Below are 20267 nucleotides of genomic sequence, written 5' to 3' on the forward strand. Positions count from 1 at the left end.
ATTGTCTGAGACCAGCCACCCAGACAGCTGATGAAACTGTGGTTTTGCACAACGGAAGAATTGCTGCACAAACTGTCAGAAACGGTCTCAGGGAAGCTAATCTGCGTGCTCGTCGTCCTCACCAGGGTCTTGATCTTGACTTTACTGCAGTTCGGCGTCGTAAACGACTTCAGTGCTCACCTTTGATGGCCATTGGCACGTTGGAGAAGTGTGCTTTTCACAGATTAATCATGGTTTTAACTGTAATGGGCAAATGGCAGACAGAATGTATGGCATCGTGTGGGCGAGTGGTTTGCTGATGTCAATGTTGTGAACAGAGTACTCCATGGTGGCGGTGGGGCTATGATAAGGGCAGGCATAAGTTAAGGACAATAAACACAATTGCAATTTATTGATGGCAATTTGAACGCACAGCGACACCGTGACGAGATCTTGAGGCCCATTGTCATGCTGTTCATCCGCCGCAATCACCTCATATTTCAACATGATAATGCACGGCCCCATGTCACAAGGATCTCTACACAATTCCTGGAAGCTGAAAATGTCCCAGTTCTTCCATGGCCTTCATACTCACCAGACATGTCACCCATTGAGCATGTTTGGGTTGCTCTGGGCGTGTTCCCGACAATATCCATAAATTTCGCACAACCATTGAAGAAGAGTGGGACAACAATCCACAGGCCACAATCAACAGCCTGATCAACACAATGTGAAGGAGTTGTGAAGTTCTGCATGACACAACTGGTTTTCAGATCCACGCCCTTACCTTGTTTTTAAGGTATCTGTGACCAACAGATGCATATCTGTATTCCCAGTCATTTGAAATCCATAGATTAGGGTCTAAATATTTTATTTCCTTAAATGAACTGTAAAATCTTTGAAATTGTTGCATTTTGACGTTTATATTTTTGTTCAGTGTAGAAAGAAGGAAATGATCCTAGGCTGAACATATCTTCATTGCTAACTGGCTAACATGAACTAGGCTAGGGGTTAGGGTTAAGGTTAGGGGAAGGGTTAGCTAAAAGGGTTAGAGTTTAAAAGTTGCTAATTAGCTAAAATGCTAAAGTTGTCTGTGATGAGATTTGAACACTCAACCTTTGGGTTACTAGACGTTTGCGTTATACACCTACCAATCCACCCCGACCAACCACCCTTCTTTCATTGCCTTAATAACCTTCTTTCAAATGTAACATAATCATTCTAATATCAGTGTTTCGGATCTACGTTTACTATGTTACGTCTAGTCTATGAGACCAGGCTGCTGAGGGAGAACAACTGGGTGGGAGTTCGTGTATGAATCAATTCACACATTTTAGACATCGGTGGAGGGATGGCCTTGAAATGAAAAGATGTAGATGTCTTGAGTGGGTTATTGCCAGCACAATAAAAAACGAAAAAACGACTACATCAACCTGAAAGCATGCTGGTTCATTGTTTACACCAACTTTAATACGCTTTAAAAAGTGATGACTTTGTCTGAGCTTCATTAAAGTGGAGCTGTTGTTCACAGCATCGCACGTCTGTAGAAATCGCTGAATTTGAGGCGTGGCTAGCCTACTTTGTGTAATGACATTTTTTTCGTTACTTGAAAAACCATGTGACGTAGTGAATCTCCACAATAATACTATGCACAACAGCCACGCAACAGATGCTTGGCTTGAAGGGACCGGGCGCACAAGTAAAGGACTGGCAAATAATGCACTGTTTCAAGAGGGGTAAGCAACAAAGCTATTTAAGAAATAGTTTGCAGATATAAGTTATGTTTTGAATGTATATTTGATAACATGTGGCTTGGTTAGAGTGATTGTAGTAGCATACTATCGCATTTTTGTTAGATTCATGATAACCAATACGAAGTCGCAAATAATTCACATTTCAAACAATTGTAATTACAGGGTTTGCTTTGGAGAAAAGTAAAGTATCCTATGTTCTTTTTCCTTTTCACAGATGGCTGTTTACGCAAACCATACTTTTGGAATGTTCTTGGATTATTGCAAAAATACTTTATTTCTCTTTTGGACCCACTAGAACAGTGTCGCTCATGACACTTATTTTCGAAGACCGACCTAATGTTCTGACATATTTGCGGAGATGAATTCGTACTACATAGTATTTGAGATATTAATAGCAATCTTGTCCATATCTGGCAATGTATTGGTTTGCTGGTCTGTCGCCATCAACACCACTCTGAAAACAGCAACTAACTACTTTTTGGTGTCTTTGGCTGTGGCAGATATTTTGGTGGGTTGCCTTGCCATCCCCTTTGCCATAACCATAAGCATCGGTATCCTTTTGGACTTCTATGGATGTCTTTTTCTTGCCTGTTTTGTTTTGGTACTGACTCAAAGCTCAATTTTCAGCCTCCTTGCAGTTGCAATTGATAGATATTTGGCCATCAATATACCCCTCAGGTGAGTACCTTTTTTATTTGGGATTTCCATTGCTAGACAGACATTGAAATCTGTGTTTTGTGATTTAAAATGAATAGCACATACTTACAAGTAATTTAGGAAAAGCCCAGACAAATAGACATGTTTTTCAAGACAGGTCAACTAGGAATACTTTATTTACGGGGAAAATGTATTGCAGTAGCGTATCATGTACACGATTAAAATGGCTTTAAAAAAGAACAAGAATAATACAGTAGACAACAAATTCACAAAAACTTCTGTGTTTTGGGATATATATTTATCTTATGGGATATATATTTATCTTAAAGTGGTGGAAAAAGTACCCAATTGTCATACTTGAGTAAAAGTAAACATAACTTAATAGAAAATGACTCAAGTGAAAGTCACCCAGTAAAATACTACTTGAGTAAAAGTCTAAAAGTATTTGGTTTGAAATATACTTAAGTATCAAAAGTAAAAGTATAAATCATTTCAAATTGCTTATAAGGATAGCCTGGGGCACACTACAACGGGTGAGTCCGCCAGATCAGAGGCAGTAGGGAGGACCAGGGATGTATTCTTGATAAGTGTGTGAATTGCACCATTGTCCTGTCATGCTAATAAGCATTCGAAATGTAACAAGTACTTTTAAGTGTCAGTGAAAATGTATGGAGTAAAAAGTACATTATTTTATTTAGGAAGTGGCGAAATAAAAAGAGTATAGATACACAAAAAAATAATTAATCAGTACTTTAAAGTACTTTTACTAAAGTACTTTACACCACTATCTTGGGCATTTTATTGAGAATTTGTCTACTGTATTTTTCTTGTTCTTTTTTAAGACGTTATGTGTACAAAACATTAGGAACACCTGCTCTTTCCATGAGATAGCTTTCATCTCGATTTGATGATCCCTTATTGATGTCACCTGTTAAATCCACTTCAATCAGTGTAGATGAAGGGGAGGAGACAGGTTAAAGGAATTTTAAGCCTTGAGATAATTGAGACATGGATTGTGTATGTGTAACATTCAGAGGGTCAATGTGCAAGACACAATTATTATTATTTTAAAAACTTTTTATAATTTCTTTACCCCCTCTTTTTCTCCCCAATTTCATGGTATCCAATTGTTAGTAGTTACTATCTTGTCTCATCGCTACAACTCTCGTACGGGCTTGGGAGAGATGAAGGCCGAAAGCCACGCGTCCTCCGAAACACAACCCAAACTGCTTCTTAAAACAGCGCGCATCCAACCCGGAAGCCAGCCAGCACCAATGTGTCGGAGGAAACACCGTGCACCTGGCGACCTGGATAGCATGCGCCGCGCCCGGCAGTCGCTAGTGCGCGATGAGACAAGGATATCCTTACCGACCAAACCCTCCCTAACTCGGACGACACTAGGCCAATTGTGCATCGCCCCATGGACCTCCCGGTCGCGGCCGGCTGTGACAGAGCCTGGACTCGAACTCAGAGTCTCTGGTGGCACAGACCTTAGACCACTGCGCCACCCGGGAGGCCGCAAGACACAATATTTAAGTGTCTTTGAACGGGGTGTGGTAGTAGGTGCCAGTCGCAGCTGGAAACGGCTGATTTAAAAACTTTTTTTAATGGAATATCTACAATACAGCCCATTATCAGCAACCGTCACTCCTGTGTTCCAATGGCACGTTGTGTTAGCTAATACAAGTTTACAATTTTAAAAGGCTAATTGATCATTAGAAAACCCTTTTGCAATTACGTTAGCACAGCTGAAAACTGTTGTGCTGATTTAAAGAAGCAATAAAACTGGCCTTTAGACTAGTTGAGTATCTGGAGCATCAGCATTTGTGGGTTCAATTACAGGCTCAAAATGTCCAGAAACAAAGACTTTCTTCTGAAACTCATCAGTCTATTCTTGTTCTGAGAAATGAAGGCTATTCCATGTGAGAAATTGCCAAGAAACTGAAGATCTTGTACAACGCTGTGTACTACTCCCTTCACAGAACAGCGCAAACTGTCTCTAACCAGAATAGAAAAAGTGGGAGGCCCCGGTGCACAACTGAGCAAGAGGACAAGTACATTAGAGTGTCTAGTTTGAGAAACAGACACCTCACAAGTCCTCAACTGGCAGCTTCATTAAATAGTACCCGCAAAACACCAGTCTCAACGTCAACAGTGAAGAGACGACTCCGGGATGCTGGCTTTCTAGGCAGAGTTGCAAAGAAAAAGCCATATCTCAGACTGGCCAATAAAAAGAAAAGATGGGCAAAAGAACACAGACACTGGACAGAGGAACTCTGCCTAGAAGGCCAGCATCCCGGAGTCGCTTCACTGTTGACGTTGAGACTGGTGTTTTGCGGGTACTATTTAATGAAGCTGCCAGTTGAGGACTTGTGAGGTGTCTGTTTCTCAAACTAGACACTCTAATGTACTTGTCCTCTTGCTCAGTTGTGCACCAGGGGCCTCCCACTCCTTTCTATTCTGGTTAGAGGCAGTTTGTGCTGTTCTGTGTACTTTTAGCAAATGGCCAGAATAAAAAGACAAATATGCAATGCTGCTAAACCAGCCTTGATTAAGTGGAGGTTGGGCAATGATTGTCCCCCCCCCCCCCAATTAGTTTAATTTGATTCAAACCAATACATTTGTTTTGTTTCTAAATACGAGATCAAAAGGCACATCTTCCTTCCATGGGCACTGTGAGTCATGGCTGGATAGGCTGCGCTTCAGCTCTCAAAATCCATGCCATCATCAACTGTGTTACACAAAAAGGAGGTCTTAACGGTATCTTAACTTCCCATTAGCGCTGCATAAAATTGTCACATTTGCGCTTGTTTTTAAGGAAACCCCTCAAATATTGCCACACCTCAGCGCAAGGGAGCTGATGTTAGACAGGTAAATTGCCGAACCTGGTGTTAGGGCTGGAAAATGCCAGTGCGGCAGTTTTTACATGACAAAATTGCAAACTATCCTCCTTGGCGCCGGCCGAAAAGGGAGTCCAGAATGCACCTCCTTGCTCTGCCCTGAGATTTCCAAAGACAAGTCAACTTCAAAAACCTGCAGTCGAAGTAGCTTGAGACTAGTCATTTACGCATACAGGCTACAACACAGCACACAGCTGAACCAAAGCGTTCTTGAGGTCTCACTCATGACTGTAAATCTTGATTGTGTAGATAAACCTATGTTATGGTTTGGGGGGCACTGGGCTCTGGCTTGTTTTTCAAAGGACATGGGTGCCTGAAGAGATTGGAAAAGCAGCTTTAGAGTAGATACATTTTGCAAGGTAGCTAATTTTCCAATGGTATATTGATGTAGATTGTGAGGCACCACCCCTGGTACACTTTAAAAGGCGCTATAATAGATCATCACACCTCTCTCCCTCAGACTCTGAGACAATGGGTGGGCCCACTTGATCGATACCTAGCCTGCTGGCCTCCGTGTCATCATTGATATAGAGCTGGAGATGGCAGAGGAGCACAGTGGTGATAGCAGAGTCTGCCACACTGGCAGCCCGACGATAGATGAGACAAATTGGTTCAGATAGAGAAAATCATTATTTGCGAGACAAGACAGGAGGCAGCTGTTTTTTTAACATTTTTTATTGCAGTATCAGAGTTTAAAAGGTTTCAGTAGACATTGGGGTCTAAAATTATTGACACCCTTAAAAAGATGAGCAAAAATTACTGTATAAAATAAATAATTAAATTACTAAGCTATATTGTATGCTAAAAACATTTGGAAATTATATTATTTTATACTAATACAATTGCACAGAAGTATTTTGTTTAACAATAAATGTTTTTTTCTCAAAAAGTAGGTCAAGATTATTGACACCCCTGTTTTACATTACCTTTCAATACCTCACCTTGCAAAGATAACGGCACTGAGCATTTTTCTAAAATGTTTTATGAGTTGGAGAACACATTGGGAAGGGATCTTAGACCATTCCTCCATGCAGAATTCTTCCAGATTCTTGAAATCCTTTGTCTGTGATTATGGACTACATTATTCAGTTCAAACCACAGGTTTTCAATGGGTTTCAAGTCTGGAGACTGAGATGTCCATTGCAAAATGTTTTTTTTGTGGCTAAACCATTTCTTTGTGGATTTGATGTGTGCTTGGGGTTATTGTCTTGCTGGAAGATCCACTTACAGACAAATTTCAGCATGGCCTAAGAGCTTTATTTTCATGTCACCCAACAAATGTAAACTCCTGGAGTTTGCTAAAAAGCATTGGCACTTGGATTGGAACTGGTGCTTTGGTCAGATGACATGAAAATAGCGCTCTTTGGCCAGGCACACCAGTAGTGGGTTTGGCATCAAAATGTGAATGAATGAGCAGAAAATAATCCCATACCTACTGCAAAATATGGTGGTGGATCTTTGATGTGACGGGGCTATTTTTCTTCTGCTGGTCCTGGGGTTCTTGTTGAGGTCAATGGAATCATGAACTTTACCCAGTACAAAGATATTTTAGCCGAAAACCTGGTTGCCTCTGCCAGGATTCAGGAGGCTGAAACTCGGCCACAAGTGGATCTTCCCTCAAGACCATAATCACAAGCACACACAAATTCACAAAGAAATAGTTAATTGGCCACAAAAATCAACATTTTGCAAAGGACATCTCAGTCTCCAGACTTGAAACCCATTGAAAACCTGTGGTTTGAATTGATAGACAAAGGATATCAAGGATCTGGAAGGATTCTGCATGGAGGAATGGTTTAAGTTCCCTCCTATTTTTTTGGGGGGAAAACTCAGTGCCCGTTATCTTTGCAAATTGATGTATTGAAAGGTATTGAAAACAAGGGTGTCAATAATTTGGATACCTTTTTGAGAATTGTTTTTAACAAAATCTCTTTCTCTGAGCAATTGTATTAAAATAATGTAATTTCCAGTTTTTTTGCATACAATATAGCTCAGTATTTGAATGATTTATTTTAGACCTTCATTTTTGATCATCTTTAACAAGGGTGGCAATAATTTCCCGACCCCACTGTAAACTAAGGCCAGGAGTTTTTCCTGCTCACAGGACTTCTTATCACATTATGTAAGAAGCCCTCTTACTTGCTACCACATCAGATTTCAGTGCCGGTGTGTGTGAAATGACAAGGCAAACGGTTGCTTTTCCATTTACAGTGGTTTTCCAAGAATGAACTTAATCAGGAAAGGAACAGCATTCTATCCAATATGTTATTCCCAGGATGGGTGAAAAATCAGATGGACTATTCTTCAGGGGGATGTTATTAAAAGAACATATCATCACATACAGAAATGTTGCAGCTCAATAGACGGGTTAGTTGTTTAGCAACAAAACTTATGCATGCACAACTATGGGGCAAAACAGACAGGGTTGTCTTAGATTGTTGATAATATGTAAACTATATTTTCGTCTCCGATGTCTATTGAATGAGCACTTGTCTCTCAAATACATCGTTACATTTGTTGGTTAGCTAGCTAGCGAATGTTAGCCATATTAGCATAGACGTAACATCAGTCAAAACAAGACCTGGTATCAATAAAAATATCAAACAAGCCACTTACGATTCACTACATACCATAACACACAACCTTCTGCCCCTTTGAAGCGCACATCGTTGGTGACGTTGTCAGCTAACCGGTCTATGCCAGCAAATGCATTATAGTCAACAAGAACATTCCTTTCAGAAAGCAAGCCAGATTGAAACATGATTTTCTATTTTACGGTTTACCCCTTTAACCAAGACCCAGACCCACATCACACACACGTGGCGTGGTAATGAGAAGAGTGTGCGGTCAGCTCAATTTACTGTTCTCTAGCCATTTCTTTAGTGTTTGTGTGTGTTCGGTCGGCAGGGACTTAGTCTTGTGGGACTGTAGTTCCCTTAGATCAGACTGTTTTCACAGCTGACTCTGGTGGATGTGAAACGGCAGACGAGATACTTCAAACCCTGCGAGATGGCCCTCTGTTCGGCACCCACTGACTACACACATGCGCACATACTCAAACATTTTAGGGCCTTTACTTTCTGTTTCTCAAGCTATTTTGGTATTTTCTGTCACACACACCAGACTGTCTGGAGGAAAAGATCCAATAGCATAACCTCTGGCTACTATGTTCCCAGCTAACAAACCTGCCAGGCCTCTTCACCTAGCTGTCTCTCTTCAGTTCTGTTCTCAAGTCTTTCTCTATGCTTCGAAAGAATCAGTGTTGTGTCCTTGAAAAGCTGGTTTCCTCTATGCTGCTACTGAGACTAAAATGTTTTCAGAGGCTTTTTTTTTTAAGGATGGCATTGCCAAACTAAGTGTGTGGACTTACATCATAATGACTTGGCACTATTGAGCCCCAAACACTGTGAGGCTGTTTCAATAAAGTTTGTCATTTGGCTTTTGCAGTTGTTTAATGGCATGAGAGGAAATAGGTTTGGCAACAGGTCTTCCTTACTACACACACAACAGATGTGATGTAAATACAGCAACAATGAGTGTGAATAGGATAAAGGTGGTGAGGAGTGGTTTACTAACACACTTCTGCAACACTACTGAATTCACTTCTGCAACACTACTAAATTAATTTTGTTTGTACAAAACCCAAAAGTGTAGCCTCCCACACACCAGCATTATTCAAAGTTTGCATCCAAGCAATACATTGACTCTATGGCTCTGGGTTGCATTAAAGGGTTGATGATAATTCCATTCACCAGACCAGTTCCATTTCAAATAATAGTTCAGTCATTCAGTATGGGTACACCTTTGTTGGGTGTGGTCACAAGGAACTCATATCACACAATGTCTGTGGTAGACAGACAGAAGCAACAGCCAATAGGGGGACCCTCGCTCCTTTATAAGGAGCTGTCGCTCCCGCTCGCCTCACTTTTCGCTCTTCCTTAGAAGGTTGTTATATTCCTAATTACTCTCCTCAGCCCCGACTTGGTCTAATACTTTCCAGCTATAAACTGTTCACAGGCGAACCCATGAGGATTCACTGCTGTGGAGCTAGTCCTGGCGTTTGGTAGCTAGCGTTCACCCTGTAGGTTAATAGCCTCATTTCTTAGCCATAGCCCTGGTATGGAAAAACCTGGCCTATGCGTGTGCTGCCGACGCGTAGCTGTGTTGCTAGTAGTCCTGTCGGTAACTAGCTAGCTTTCACCTCGTGGGTTAGCAGTCTAGCTATTGCAAGCACACTGGGAAGAGGTAGCCATAACTCTTCCCAGTGAGCTGGTTGTAGGTGGCACACAGTAACTGGAGAGTACCACGTGGTGCATTGCTCTACAGGCTAGATCATCTCCCACGTCCGCAGTACCTATAAGCAAGACCGGCCAGTGAAGGTGCTAATAAGCTCTGAAAATGAAATTATCACAGTGCCATCCGTTTTGTCACCAAAGCCCCATATACTACCCACCACTGCGACCTGTATGCTCTCGTTGGCTGGCCCTTGCTTCATATTCGTCGCCAAACCCACTGGCTTCAGGTCATCTATAAGTCTTTGCTAGGTAAAGCGCCGTCTTATCCCAGCTCACTGGTCACCATAGCAGCCACCACCCGTAACACTCGCTCCAGCAGGTATATTTCACTAGTCACCCCCAAAGCCAATTCCTACTTTGGTCGCCTTTCCTTACAGTTCTCTGCTACCAATGACTGGAACGAATTGCAAAAATCACTGAAGCTGGAGACTCCTATCTCCCTCACTAACTTTAAGCACCAGCTGTCAGGGCAGCTTACAGATCATTGCACCTGTAAATAGCCCATCTGTAAATAGCCCATCCAACTACCTCATCCTCATATTGTTTTTTTGTTGTTGCTTCTTTGCACCCCAGTATCTCTACTTATACATTCATCTTCTGCACATCTATCACTCCAGTGTTTAATTGCTGAATTGTAATTACTATTCATTGCCTTACCTCCCTAATCTTACTTTATTTGCACACACTGTATATAGATTTTTTTCTATTGTGTTATTGACTGTACGTTTGTTTATTCCATGTATAACTCTGTGTTGTTTGGGTCGCACTGCTTTGCTTTATCTTGGCCAGGTCACAATTGTAAATGAGAACTTGTTCTCAACTGGCCTACCTGGTTAAATAAAGATGAAAAAAAAAAAGTAGGGATGCTACCGTGTAGGTAGAGAGAGCTAGAGATGGAGCTAGCTCTAGTCGTGTGTTCGCCAATGCTTATCTGTGTAGCTAGCTAGTCCTGGCATAGCAAGCTAGCGTTTGCCAGAGGTTTAGTAGTCTGGCTCATACTAACACACTGCTAGCTGAAGAGAATGTGCGTTCTTCGTGAGCTAGCTTCGACTCTCATCTCTATCCTTTCTTCCTCCTCGGTGGGAATAAGCAGCACAAAATTGTAGTTAGGTGGGCTGTTAGCTGCACACGGCTAGCTCTGCCCTAACTGGTCAGAGACTGAGAAGTAAATGTTCCTTTCGGCAAAGGTGCTCAATCCTCTTGACGAGAAACCTAATTCCTAAGCTCTGTAGTGAATCCTTACCTTTTTGCCTGTGAACAGTTTAGCAAGAAAGCATTAGTCCAAGCTGATGCTGAGGAGAATATTTAGGAATATTACAACCTCATAAGGAAGAATGGAAAGTGAGGCGAGATGGCGCAACAGCGCTTTATAAAGGAGTGGGGGTCTCCCCTATTGGCTGTCGCTCCTGTCTGTCTACCATAGACGTTGTGTGATAGATCCTTGTGACTATGCTCAACGAAGTCGTACCCATACTGAGTGACCTCACTCATATTTGCATATATCCGGGGTTATGTGAGAGTATTGCTGTCAGGCCTACTCTCATCTATTTATTTTTTTGTTTGTATTTGACCTTTTATTTAACTATGCAAGTCAATTAAGAACATTCTTACTTATTCTTTATTTAACTTTTTTTAATTTATTTAACCTTTTATTTAACTAGGCAAGTCAGTTAAGAACAAATTCTTATTTACAATGACGGCCTACCCCGGCCAAACCCGGAGACGCTGGGCCAATTGTGTGCCGACCTATGGGACTCCCAACCACGTCTGGTTGTGATACAGTCTAGAGTGAGATGGGCTGTGCTCACTTGTGCTCACAACATGTGGCACTTCATCGCCATGAATCCAAGCCTCTTAACTCCTGTTATGAATCTGTACTAGTTTGACCTGTAACGACAGATAATAGGCCTATCTCACGTAGAGATATCACACATCTCTTGAGTGGATCTCTAATTAGTGCTGGTGCCATATGCCATGTGAGGACAGGATATTTGCATACTTTGCATGCAAATCTTAAGTGTAGGCAACATTTGATGGGGTTGCCAGTGGAGCAAAGAGAAACACCTCTTCCCTTTGAGGTTATACTGTTTTTTTTTTAAGCGGATGTGCTGTGAAGTGATTGTTGACACTGTACTAGTCTGACAGGGGTTTGTGGGCTGCAATGTGCCTCAGGCGGAACCACATGAACCGTGGGGTTAGAAAAGGGAGGTGTGGGGAGAAAGGAACAGAAGAAAGGGAGACCGAGAGAGACGATGCCAGCATGCTGTCGTCATGCCAGAACTAATCCACTCAGCCGACAATTCACTGGCCCTTGCAGAGGAATGTCACCAAACCCATCAGAGACAGAGAGAGGGGGACAGAGGGAGAGGGAGTGGGAGAAGGAGAGAGGGACAGACAGTAGGGGAAAGAAGCAGAAAGAGTGTGTGAGAGGGAGAACGAGAGAGAGCGTGTGAGAGAGACAGAGATAATGAGAGAGAGCTGTCTACCCCCCCAGATAATAGTCCCTGCCTGGAACTCATACCTCTCTTGACTGAAAGGTTATAGGACTAAGAGGAGGAGAGAGATGGATTGTTAGAGAAGAAGAAAGATGGAGAGATGCGTACAGTGTACCAACCCACCTCCATCACTCGAGTCGCGTCATGTCATTGTTATGTACGTTCTCAAGCCTCTCTCCAATAGTGGTGCCCTAAAATCGTGATGAGCCCAATCATTCTGGACGGAAGCTAATGACGATTTAGTCTAAATTGCATTATAGTGGCAGGAAATATGATTACATTGCTAAAGTAGTCAAATGTTTAGTAGGAAACAACTTTGCCTTCATTATCATGTCGTCAAATGTCCTTTAGACAGATGGCAGATTGTCATTAGCTAGCAAAATTCATAAAAAATGGCTAGGAATGCTAATGTTAGCAGCTAAAATTCGGTGTCCTCCCCTCAATTTTAGCTAACTAGCTATTGTTATATTGCATCTAAAGGCAATTTGGTGACATCAAAAGGTTTTACTACTAATTATTTGCCTCCATTTTAATGGAATTGTATTTCCAAGCCACTGTAAAAAGCCACTGTAATTCACTTTTGATGAAATGTTCATCAGTGCTCATTGACGATGCATTGAGTAGAATGCTCAGTTGGGCAACAGTCCAAAACAAATGTTCAAAACAATATTGTGACGAAACATGCAACCCATGAATAGCCTTAGGGCCCATCCCTCCAAGAACTTAAGCATGGCTGCTGACTGAGGGACATAAGAGGAGAGAGACAGAGAAATGGATGGTAAGAAAAAAGAGGAAGTGTGATGTGTGGGTCCACCCTACAGCCTTAGGGCCCATCACTTCAGGTCCCTAAGCATGGCCATGGCTGTCTGTAGATTATGGATGTCACTGGTGCCACATCATCCTTCAGAGAGGGATGGGAAATGGAGAAATGGGGACAGAGGTAGAACCCAGGGACCCATGATTAATAATTTACTGCTGCATCAGAAAAGTCCCAGCCGGTTTTGAGGCTTTGACATCTGAGGGGCTACAGGGTCATCAGTCAAATGAGCTGCTGCTTCCTGTGAAACTAAACTTCCGTGAAATGGCACATGGCTGACAGTCATTTTACTGGCAAATTGACCACGTGAAAAAGCATCTCTCATGACGAGGAGGGAAAAAACATTTCCAGCAGACAACGACCACTTCCTCTTCTTGAATAAATCAAAAAAGCTATTTTCCCCATTGTACTAAATTATTAGTATGTCTATTTTAATAGTAGTTGATATTTGTTGTTGTACTATAGGAAATATCATGTGGAAATATAATTGACATGCTTATACAGTACATGTCATTATTACATGCTATAATCAAAGCAAGTGAAATCACATGAGCACTGATAATAAGTTCATGATTATTCTTTATCTACTGTATATCTGCTGTATTGTCTCATGATTTAGCCTGAGAAATATGTGGCTCAATGCAAAACAGTGGTTCTAAATATACCTAGCTGGAGGCAGTAGCTGTTTCCATTTGACAGTCATTCAGTCATACCACGCAGTTAACACACGTGTGAAACAGAACAAATATAAGCACCCCTTATTTGTCTATGTGTTCAACACTGTATAGATAGACTGTTGTTCTATTTTTATCTCATCCTTCTTCATATGCTAGCTATTAAGGTTAACCTCAGTGTGACTGGGCTAGGTCCTGCAGACATGTTTAGAGAGGAGATGAGTTGGACTCTGGGTGTCACGTTCTGACCTTAGTTCTGTTATTTTATCTTTGTTTTAGTATGGTCAGGACGTGAGTTGGGTGGGCAGTCTGTTTGTTTTTCTATGTTGGTTTTTGAGTTCGGCCTAGTATGGTTCTCAATCAGAGGCAGCTGTTTATTGTTGTCCCTGATTGAGAATCATACTTAGGTAGCCTGGGTTTCACTTTTGGTTTGTGGGTGTTTGGCTTCCGTGTCAGTGTTTGTCGCCACACGGGACTGTTTCGTTCATTTCACGTTTATTATTTTGTATTTCGTAGTGTTCAGTTTATGTTTTAAAATAAACATTATGGACACTTACCACGCTGCGTTTTGGTCCTACGATCCTTCTCGCTTCTCCTCCTCAGACGAAGAGGAGGAAATCCGTTACAGAAACACCCACCACAAAAGGACCAAGCAGCATGGTAATGGGCAGCAGCGGCCAACATCACAAGACTCCAGGACATGGGAGGAGATTCTGGACGGCAAGGGACCCTGTGCACAGGCTGGAGAGTATCGCCGCCCCAAGGCTGAGCTGGAGGCAGTGAAAGCCGAGAGGCGGTGGTATGAGGAGGCAGCACGGCGGCGCGGTTGGAAGCCCGAGAGGCAGCCCCAAAAACGTATTGGGGTGGAGGCACACTGGGAGTGTGGCGAAGGCAGGTAGGAGCCCTGCGCCAACTTCCCGTGCTTACCAGAGAGAGAGAGGGACCGGGCAGGCACCGTGTTATGCGGTGGAGCGCACGGTGTCCCCGGTGCGTGTGCATAGCCCGGTGCGGTACATTCCAGCTCCCCGTATCGGCCGGGCTAGAGTGGGCATCGAGCCAGGTGCCATGAAGCCGGCTCTACGCATCTGGTCTCCAGTGCTTCTCCTCGGGCCGGTGTACATGGCACCAGCCTTACGCATGGTGTCCCCGGTTCGCCAGCACAGCCCAGTGCGGGCAATTCCACCTCGCCGCACTGGCCTGGCTACGGGGAGCATTCAACCAGGTAAGGTTGGGCAGACTCGGTGCTCAAGAGCTCCAGTGCGCCTTCACGGTTCGGTCTATCAGGTGCCACCTCCACGCACCAGCCCTCCAGTGGCAGCCCCCCGCACCAGGCTGTCTCTCCATCTTCTCCCTACAGGTGCTCCCGTCTGTCCTGAGCCGCCAGAGTCTCCCGTCTGTCCTGAGCCGCCAGTCTCCCGTCTGTCCTGAGCCGCCAGAGTCTCCCGTCTGTCCTGAGCCGCCAGAGTCTCCCGTCTGTCCTGAGCCGCCAGAGTCTCCCGTCTGTCCTGAGCCGCCAGAGTCTCCCGTCTGTCCAGAGCCGCCAGTCTGCCAGGAGCCGCCAGAGCCGCCTGTCTGCCAGGAGCCGCCAGCCAGCCAGGAGCCGCCGGAGTCTCCCGCCCATCCGGCGCCGCCGGAATCTCCCGTCCATTCAAGACCCGTGGCGAGGGTCCCCAGTCGCCACGGGGTCGCAGCTCTTAAGAGGCCACGGAGGCGAAAAGAGAGGCGGAGAAGGACTATGGTGGAGTGGGGTCCACGTCCCGCGCCAGAGCCACCACCGTGGACAGACACTCACCCAGACCCTCCCCTATGGGTTTAGGTTTTGCTGCCGGAGTCCGCACCTTTGGGAGGGGGGGGGGTACTGTCACGTTCTGACCTTAGTTCTGTTATTTTATCTTTCTTTTAGTATGGTCAGGACGTGAGTTGGGTGGGCAGTCTGTTTGTTTTTCTATGTTGGTTTTTGAGTTCGGCCTAGTATGGTTCTCAATCAGAGGCAGCTGTCTATTGTTGTCCCTGATTGAGAATCATACTTAGATAGGGTAGGTTTCACTTTTGGTTTGTGGGTGTTTGTCTTCCGTGTCAGTGTTTGTCGCCACACGGGACTGTTTCGTTCATTTACACGTTTATTGTTTTGTATTTCGTAGTGTTCAGTTTATTTTAAAATAAACATTATGGACACTTACCACGCTGCGTTTTGGTCCTCCGATCCTTCTCGCTTCTCCTCCTTAGAAGAGGAGGACGAGATCCCTTACACTGGGATTTTTCCTATCACATCCCTGTCTCTTAAGTTAATGTGCTCAGTGAAATGCAATATCTTACTTGCTCAAATAGCCAAATTCTTATTCTCTGTGCAATATCCAGTTCACTGCAGCAGAGCCAGCTTGTTTGCTCTGAGAGAGTGTCACAAACAAATTATCCAGATCCCTACATTGATTCAACCATGGGTTACATAACATTCCAATATCTATACTAGTATACCACTTTGAATGCATGCCCAATACAACATATTGCTTCATAAGTGGTATGCTATAGATACTGGAACAGAGCACATGACAAGGCAAAGAGAGGCTAAATGTACAGCAGGATACCTTGTGTCTGTGTAAAGCAGACAGGATGTAGGTAGTCTACACTGTGAGACGCATACAGCAGTGTGCTGCTGATATCAATATGTTTTCCATATGTCTTCCAACACATGGAGCCCAATGGCATTCTCACCCAGTCCTTGATCGATAGAAGTCTGCTGGAATGACGTCTCGTTATCTGTTGGTATCCTAATTTAGGCAATATCATGGAAATTATAGATTATTCCTGTCACAGGCCCTACCTAATATAATGTTCAGTTGGAAGAACTTTTAGGACCGCATGTTTTTGTTCTCTATTGCCTTTCTGTTACCCCTTACGTTATTTTATTCATGAATGAATGTGCAGCATTAGTGCCAGAATGCTTGATAGAAGGCCACTGTTCCTTTAAGGGCACTCTGTCACGACTATTAGGGAACAGAAAACAAGACCCTTGTATAACCCCCACAGATGTTAACACTGTCTTTTTGGTCTCTGCATGTCCCCCTATCCAGGTACAAGGAGCTGGTGACAGGCACGAGGGCCAGAAGAATCATTGCTATTTTATGGATCCTGTCCTTTGTCATCGGCCTCATCCCGTTCCTGGGTTGGAACCTGAAGGTTTCTTCCTGCCGTCAGAATGTCTCCAGCAGCCTGACAAATGGCAGCTCTGTGGGGGAAACCATTGCCACCAACCCCCCCCGGGTGGACGATCTGAGCAGCATCAAGCTCACCTGCCAGTTTGAGAATGTGGTGGACATGCACTACATGGTCTATTTCAACTTCTTTGGCTGCGTCCTGCCTCCTCTGCTTATCATGCTGGGCATCTATGTGAAGATCTTCACTGTGGCCCGCAAGCAGATGCACCAAATTGAGCTCAAGTGCTCGGTGAGCAGCAATAGGGGCAGCCACCATCACGGGCTGCTTCAGCGCGAGATCCGTGCCGCCAAGTCTCTGTCCATCATTGTGGGGCTGTTTGCCCTCTGCTGGCTGCCCGTGCACATCCTCAACTGCCTGACCCTGTTCTACAAGGACCTGTACAAGCCGGCCCCAGTCATGTACATAGCCATCATGCTGTCGCACGCCAACTCCGCTGTCAATCCCATTATCTACGCCTACCGCATCCAGGACTTCAGGAACACCTTCCGCAAGATCCTGGCGCGTCAAGTCCTGTGTCAGAGGGAGGAGCTCTACCTCCACTCCTCCAATGGAAGCAGGCGGAACAGAGACCAGATCCACATGACCATTGACCCATTACTCTGAGGGGTGGGTTGCAGGGGGCATGAGCCTTTATTGTAAGGGCAAGCAACAGGGGCATGAGGCTACTAGTCCTGCCTACATGTCCTGCCGACCATTGACCCTTTACTTCATAGGTGGGGCCACAGGCCAGCCGTGTAGCTCAAAACACTACCTGTGTTCATGTTTTTGTTGTATTTAATTTTTGAATGACATTTTAAGTGAGATTAGAAATGTTTACAGAACAAAGCATGGTGGTATAATGATATACAGTGCCTTGCAAAAGTATTCATCCCCCTTTGTGTTTTTCCTATTTTGTTGCATTCATTTAAATGGATTTTTATTTGGATTTCATGTAATGAAAAGTCATGCATGCATATGTATTCACCCCTTTGCTATGAAGATCTGGTGCAATCAATTGTCGTCAGAAGTCACATAATTAGATTGCACACAGGTGGACTTTATTTAACTAAGTGCCACATGATTTCTCACATGATCTCAGTATACAGTATACACCTGTTTTGAAAGGCCCCAGAGTCTGCAATACCACTAAGCAAGGGGCACCACCAAGCAAGCGGCACCATGAAGACCAAGGAGCTCTCCAAACAGGTCAGGGACAAAGTTGTGGAGAAGTACAGATCAGGGTTGGGTTATAAAAAAATATCAGAAACTTTGAACATCCCACGGAGCACCATTAAATCCATTATTAAAAAATGGAAAGAATATGGCACCATAACAAACCTGCCAAGAGAGGGCCGCCCATCAAAACTCATGGACCAGGCAAGGAGGGCATTGATCAGAGGCAACAAAGAGACCAAAGATAACCCTGAAGGAGCTGCGAAGCTCCACAGCGGAGATTGGAGTATCTGTCCATAGGACCACTTTAAGCCGTACACTCCACAGAGCTGGGCTTTACGGAAGAGTGGCCAGAAAAAAGCCATTGCTTAAAGAAAAAAATAAGCAAACATGTGTGGTGTTCGCCAAAAGGCATGTGGGAGAATCTCCAAACATATGGAAGAAGGTACTCTGGTCAGATGAGACTACAATTGAGCTTTTTGGCCATCAAGGAAAACACTATGTCTGGCGCAAACCCAACACCTCTCATCACCCTGAGAACACCATCCCCACAGTGAAGCATGGTGGTGGAAACATCATGCTGTGGGGATGTTCTTCATCGACAGGGACTGGGAAACTGGTCAGAATTGAAGGAATGATGGATGGCGCTAAATACAGGGAAATTCTCGAGGGAAACCTGTTTCAGTCTTCCAGAGATTTGAGACTGGGACGGAGGTTCACCTTCCAGCAGGACAATGACCCTAAGCATACTGCTAAAGCAACACTTGAGTGGTTTAAGAGGAAACATTTAAATGTCTTGGAATGGCCTAGTCAAAGCCCAGACCTCAATCCAATTGAGAATCTGTGGTATGACTTAAAGATTGCTGTACACCAGCGGAACCCATCCAACTTGAAGTAGCTGGAGCAGTTTTGCCTTGAAGAATGGTCAAAAATCTCAGTGGCTAGATATGCCAAGATTATAGAGACATACCCCAAGAGATTTGCAGCTGTAATTGCTGCAAAAGGTGTCTCTAAAAAGTATTGACTTTGGGGGGGTGAACAGTTATGCACGCTCAAGTTTTCCGTTCTTTTGTCTTATTTCTTGTTTGTTTCACAAAACATATTTTGCATCTTCAAAGTGGTAGGCATGTTGTTAAATCAAATGATACAAACCCCCCAAAAATCTATTTTAATTCCAGGTTGTAAGGCCACAAAATATGAAAAATGCCAAGGGGGTGACTACTTTAGCAAGCCACTGTATGAAGCTGAATAGATGAATCTGTCAAATATGCCTTGAATGTGGAGCGTTATTTATGAGTTAAGATGAGTATTAGGCCAGGTGATGAAAAGCTAGCCTGGTCCCACATCTGTTTGTGCCGTCTTACTAACTCCTATGGTCGTTGTCATGGCCATAGCAGTTAGCAAGACCACACAAACATCTGGGACCAGGCTAGTGAAAATCTGAGTCTTATTTACTTTAAAGCTGGAATCTGTACTTGGTAAAACTGCCACGTCCGTTTGCGATATTAAAATAACAGTTACTTCAAACAACAAATATTTTTCCCCCCTCTGACATCATTGCACGCACGATAGAACTTCAGTATGCCTACTGCAATTGTTTTTACTACGATGCTGGATGCTCCTCTCCTCCGTTTCATCAACAAAACAATAACACATGCTCTGGGGCGAACAGTGGCACTGTGCTACCTAATGCAGATTCCAGCTTTAACTGTTGAAGGATTTTTATTTTATTTTGTTGAAGCTAACTGGATTTTCAGGACTGTGAAATGAATCCACTGATGAATCCATTACTATGAGAACACCTAATTTACCATTCCTACACATTGACCATATCATAACTTAAAACACACATTTTTCTAAGCCTTAACTTTCCAAACATAATATGCATCAAGTGTTCAATGTTTACCGTTTGGTATTTGATTAGTCATGTAGCTCAAATTTGAGAAACCTGGCTGAGGTGTGTATTGTATTGTTCGTCATGGGCTATATCGGACTTCTTCATTACTGGTGTTGCATAAAAACTTACATAGGAAACTCTGCCCAGTGGAACCAGTTTTGACTAAACAGCAACATCTCAAGTGAGAGGACACACACAACACAGCTCGGATTGGGAAAGTATTCTTACACATAATATAAACTTGTGGTGTTATTGTGCTCTGCTTGAATTTTGCAAATGTCATGGCTTCTTTAGTTCATGGAGAAAGCTCAGGAACATACAGTATGTGGTGGGCAGACTGAGTAATGAGTCATCTAAAATTCAGAAACAGGATATTTAGAGATTTGCAAGAAAATCATGTCAACCTTACAAATGCCTCAATATTTGAAATT

The 20267-nt window shown here is 43.6% G+C and overlaps 1 protein-coding gene across 1 annotated transcript; it reads left to right on the plus strand.

Moving 5' to 3' along the window:
* Positions 1-1300: 1300 nt before the first annotated feature.
* Positions 1301-19205, plus strand: adora2b (adenosine A2b receptor). Its single transcript, XM_021623566.3, has 3 exons — positions 1301-1715; positions 1948-2411; positions 16643-19205. Exons 2-3 carry the CDS (start codon positions 2092-2094, stop codon positions 17388-17390), a joined length of 1068 nt encoding a protein of 355 aa, XP_021479241.3. The 5' UTR covers positions 1301-1715; positions 1948-2091; the 3' UTR covers positions 17391-19205.
* Positions 19206-20267: the final 1062 nt, after the last annotated feature.

The sequence above is a fragment of the Oncorhynchus mykiss genome, chromosome 12 (genome assembly GCF_057628025.1).
Source record: "Oncorhynchus mykiss isolate SJ-2025 chromosome 12, ASM5762802v1, whole genome shotgun sequence".
Taxonomy (NCBI): domain Eukaryota; kingdom Metazoa; phylum Chordata; class Actinopteri; order Salmoniformes; family Salmonidae; genus Oncorhynchus; species Oncorhynchus mykiss.

Coding starts and splice junctions, on each gene's coding strand:
- adora2b (XM_021623566.3), top strand. CDS start 2,092: ATGAATTCGTACTACATAGTATTTGAGATATTAATAGCAATCTTGTCC. Junction 2,412..16,642: donor GCCATCAATATACCCCTCAG/GTGAGTACCTTT, acceptor CCCCCTATCCAG/GTACAAGGAGCTGGTGACAG.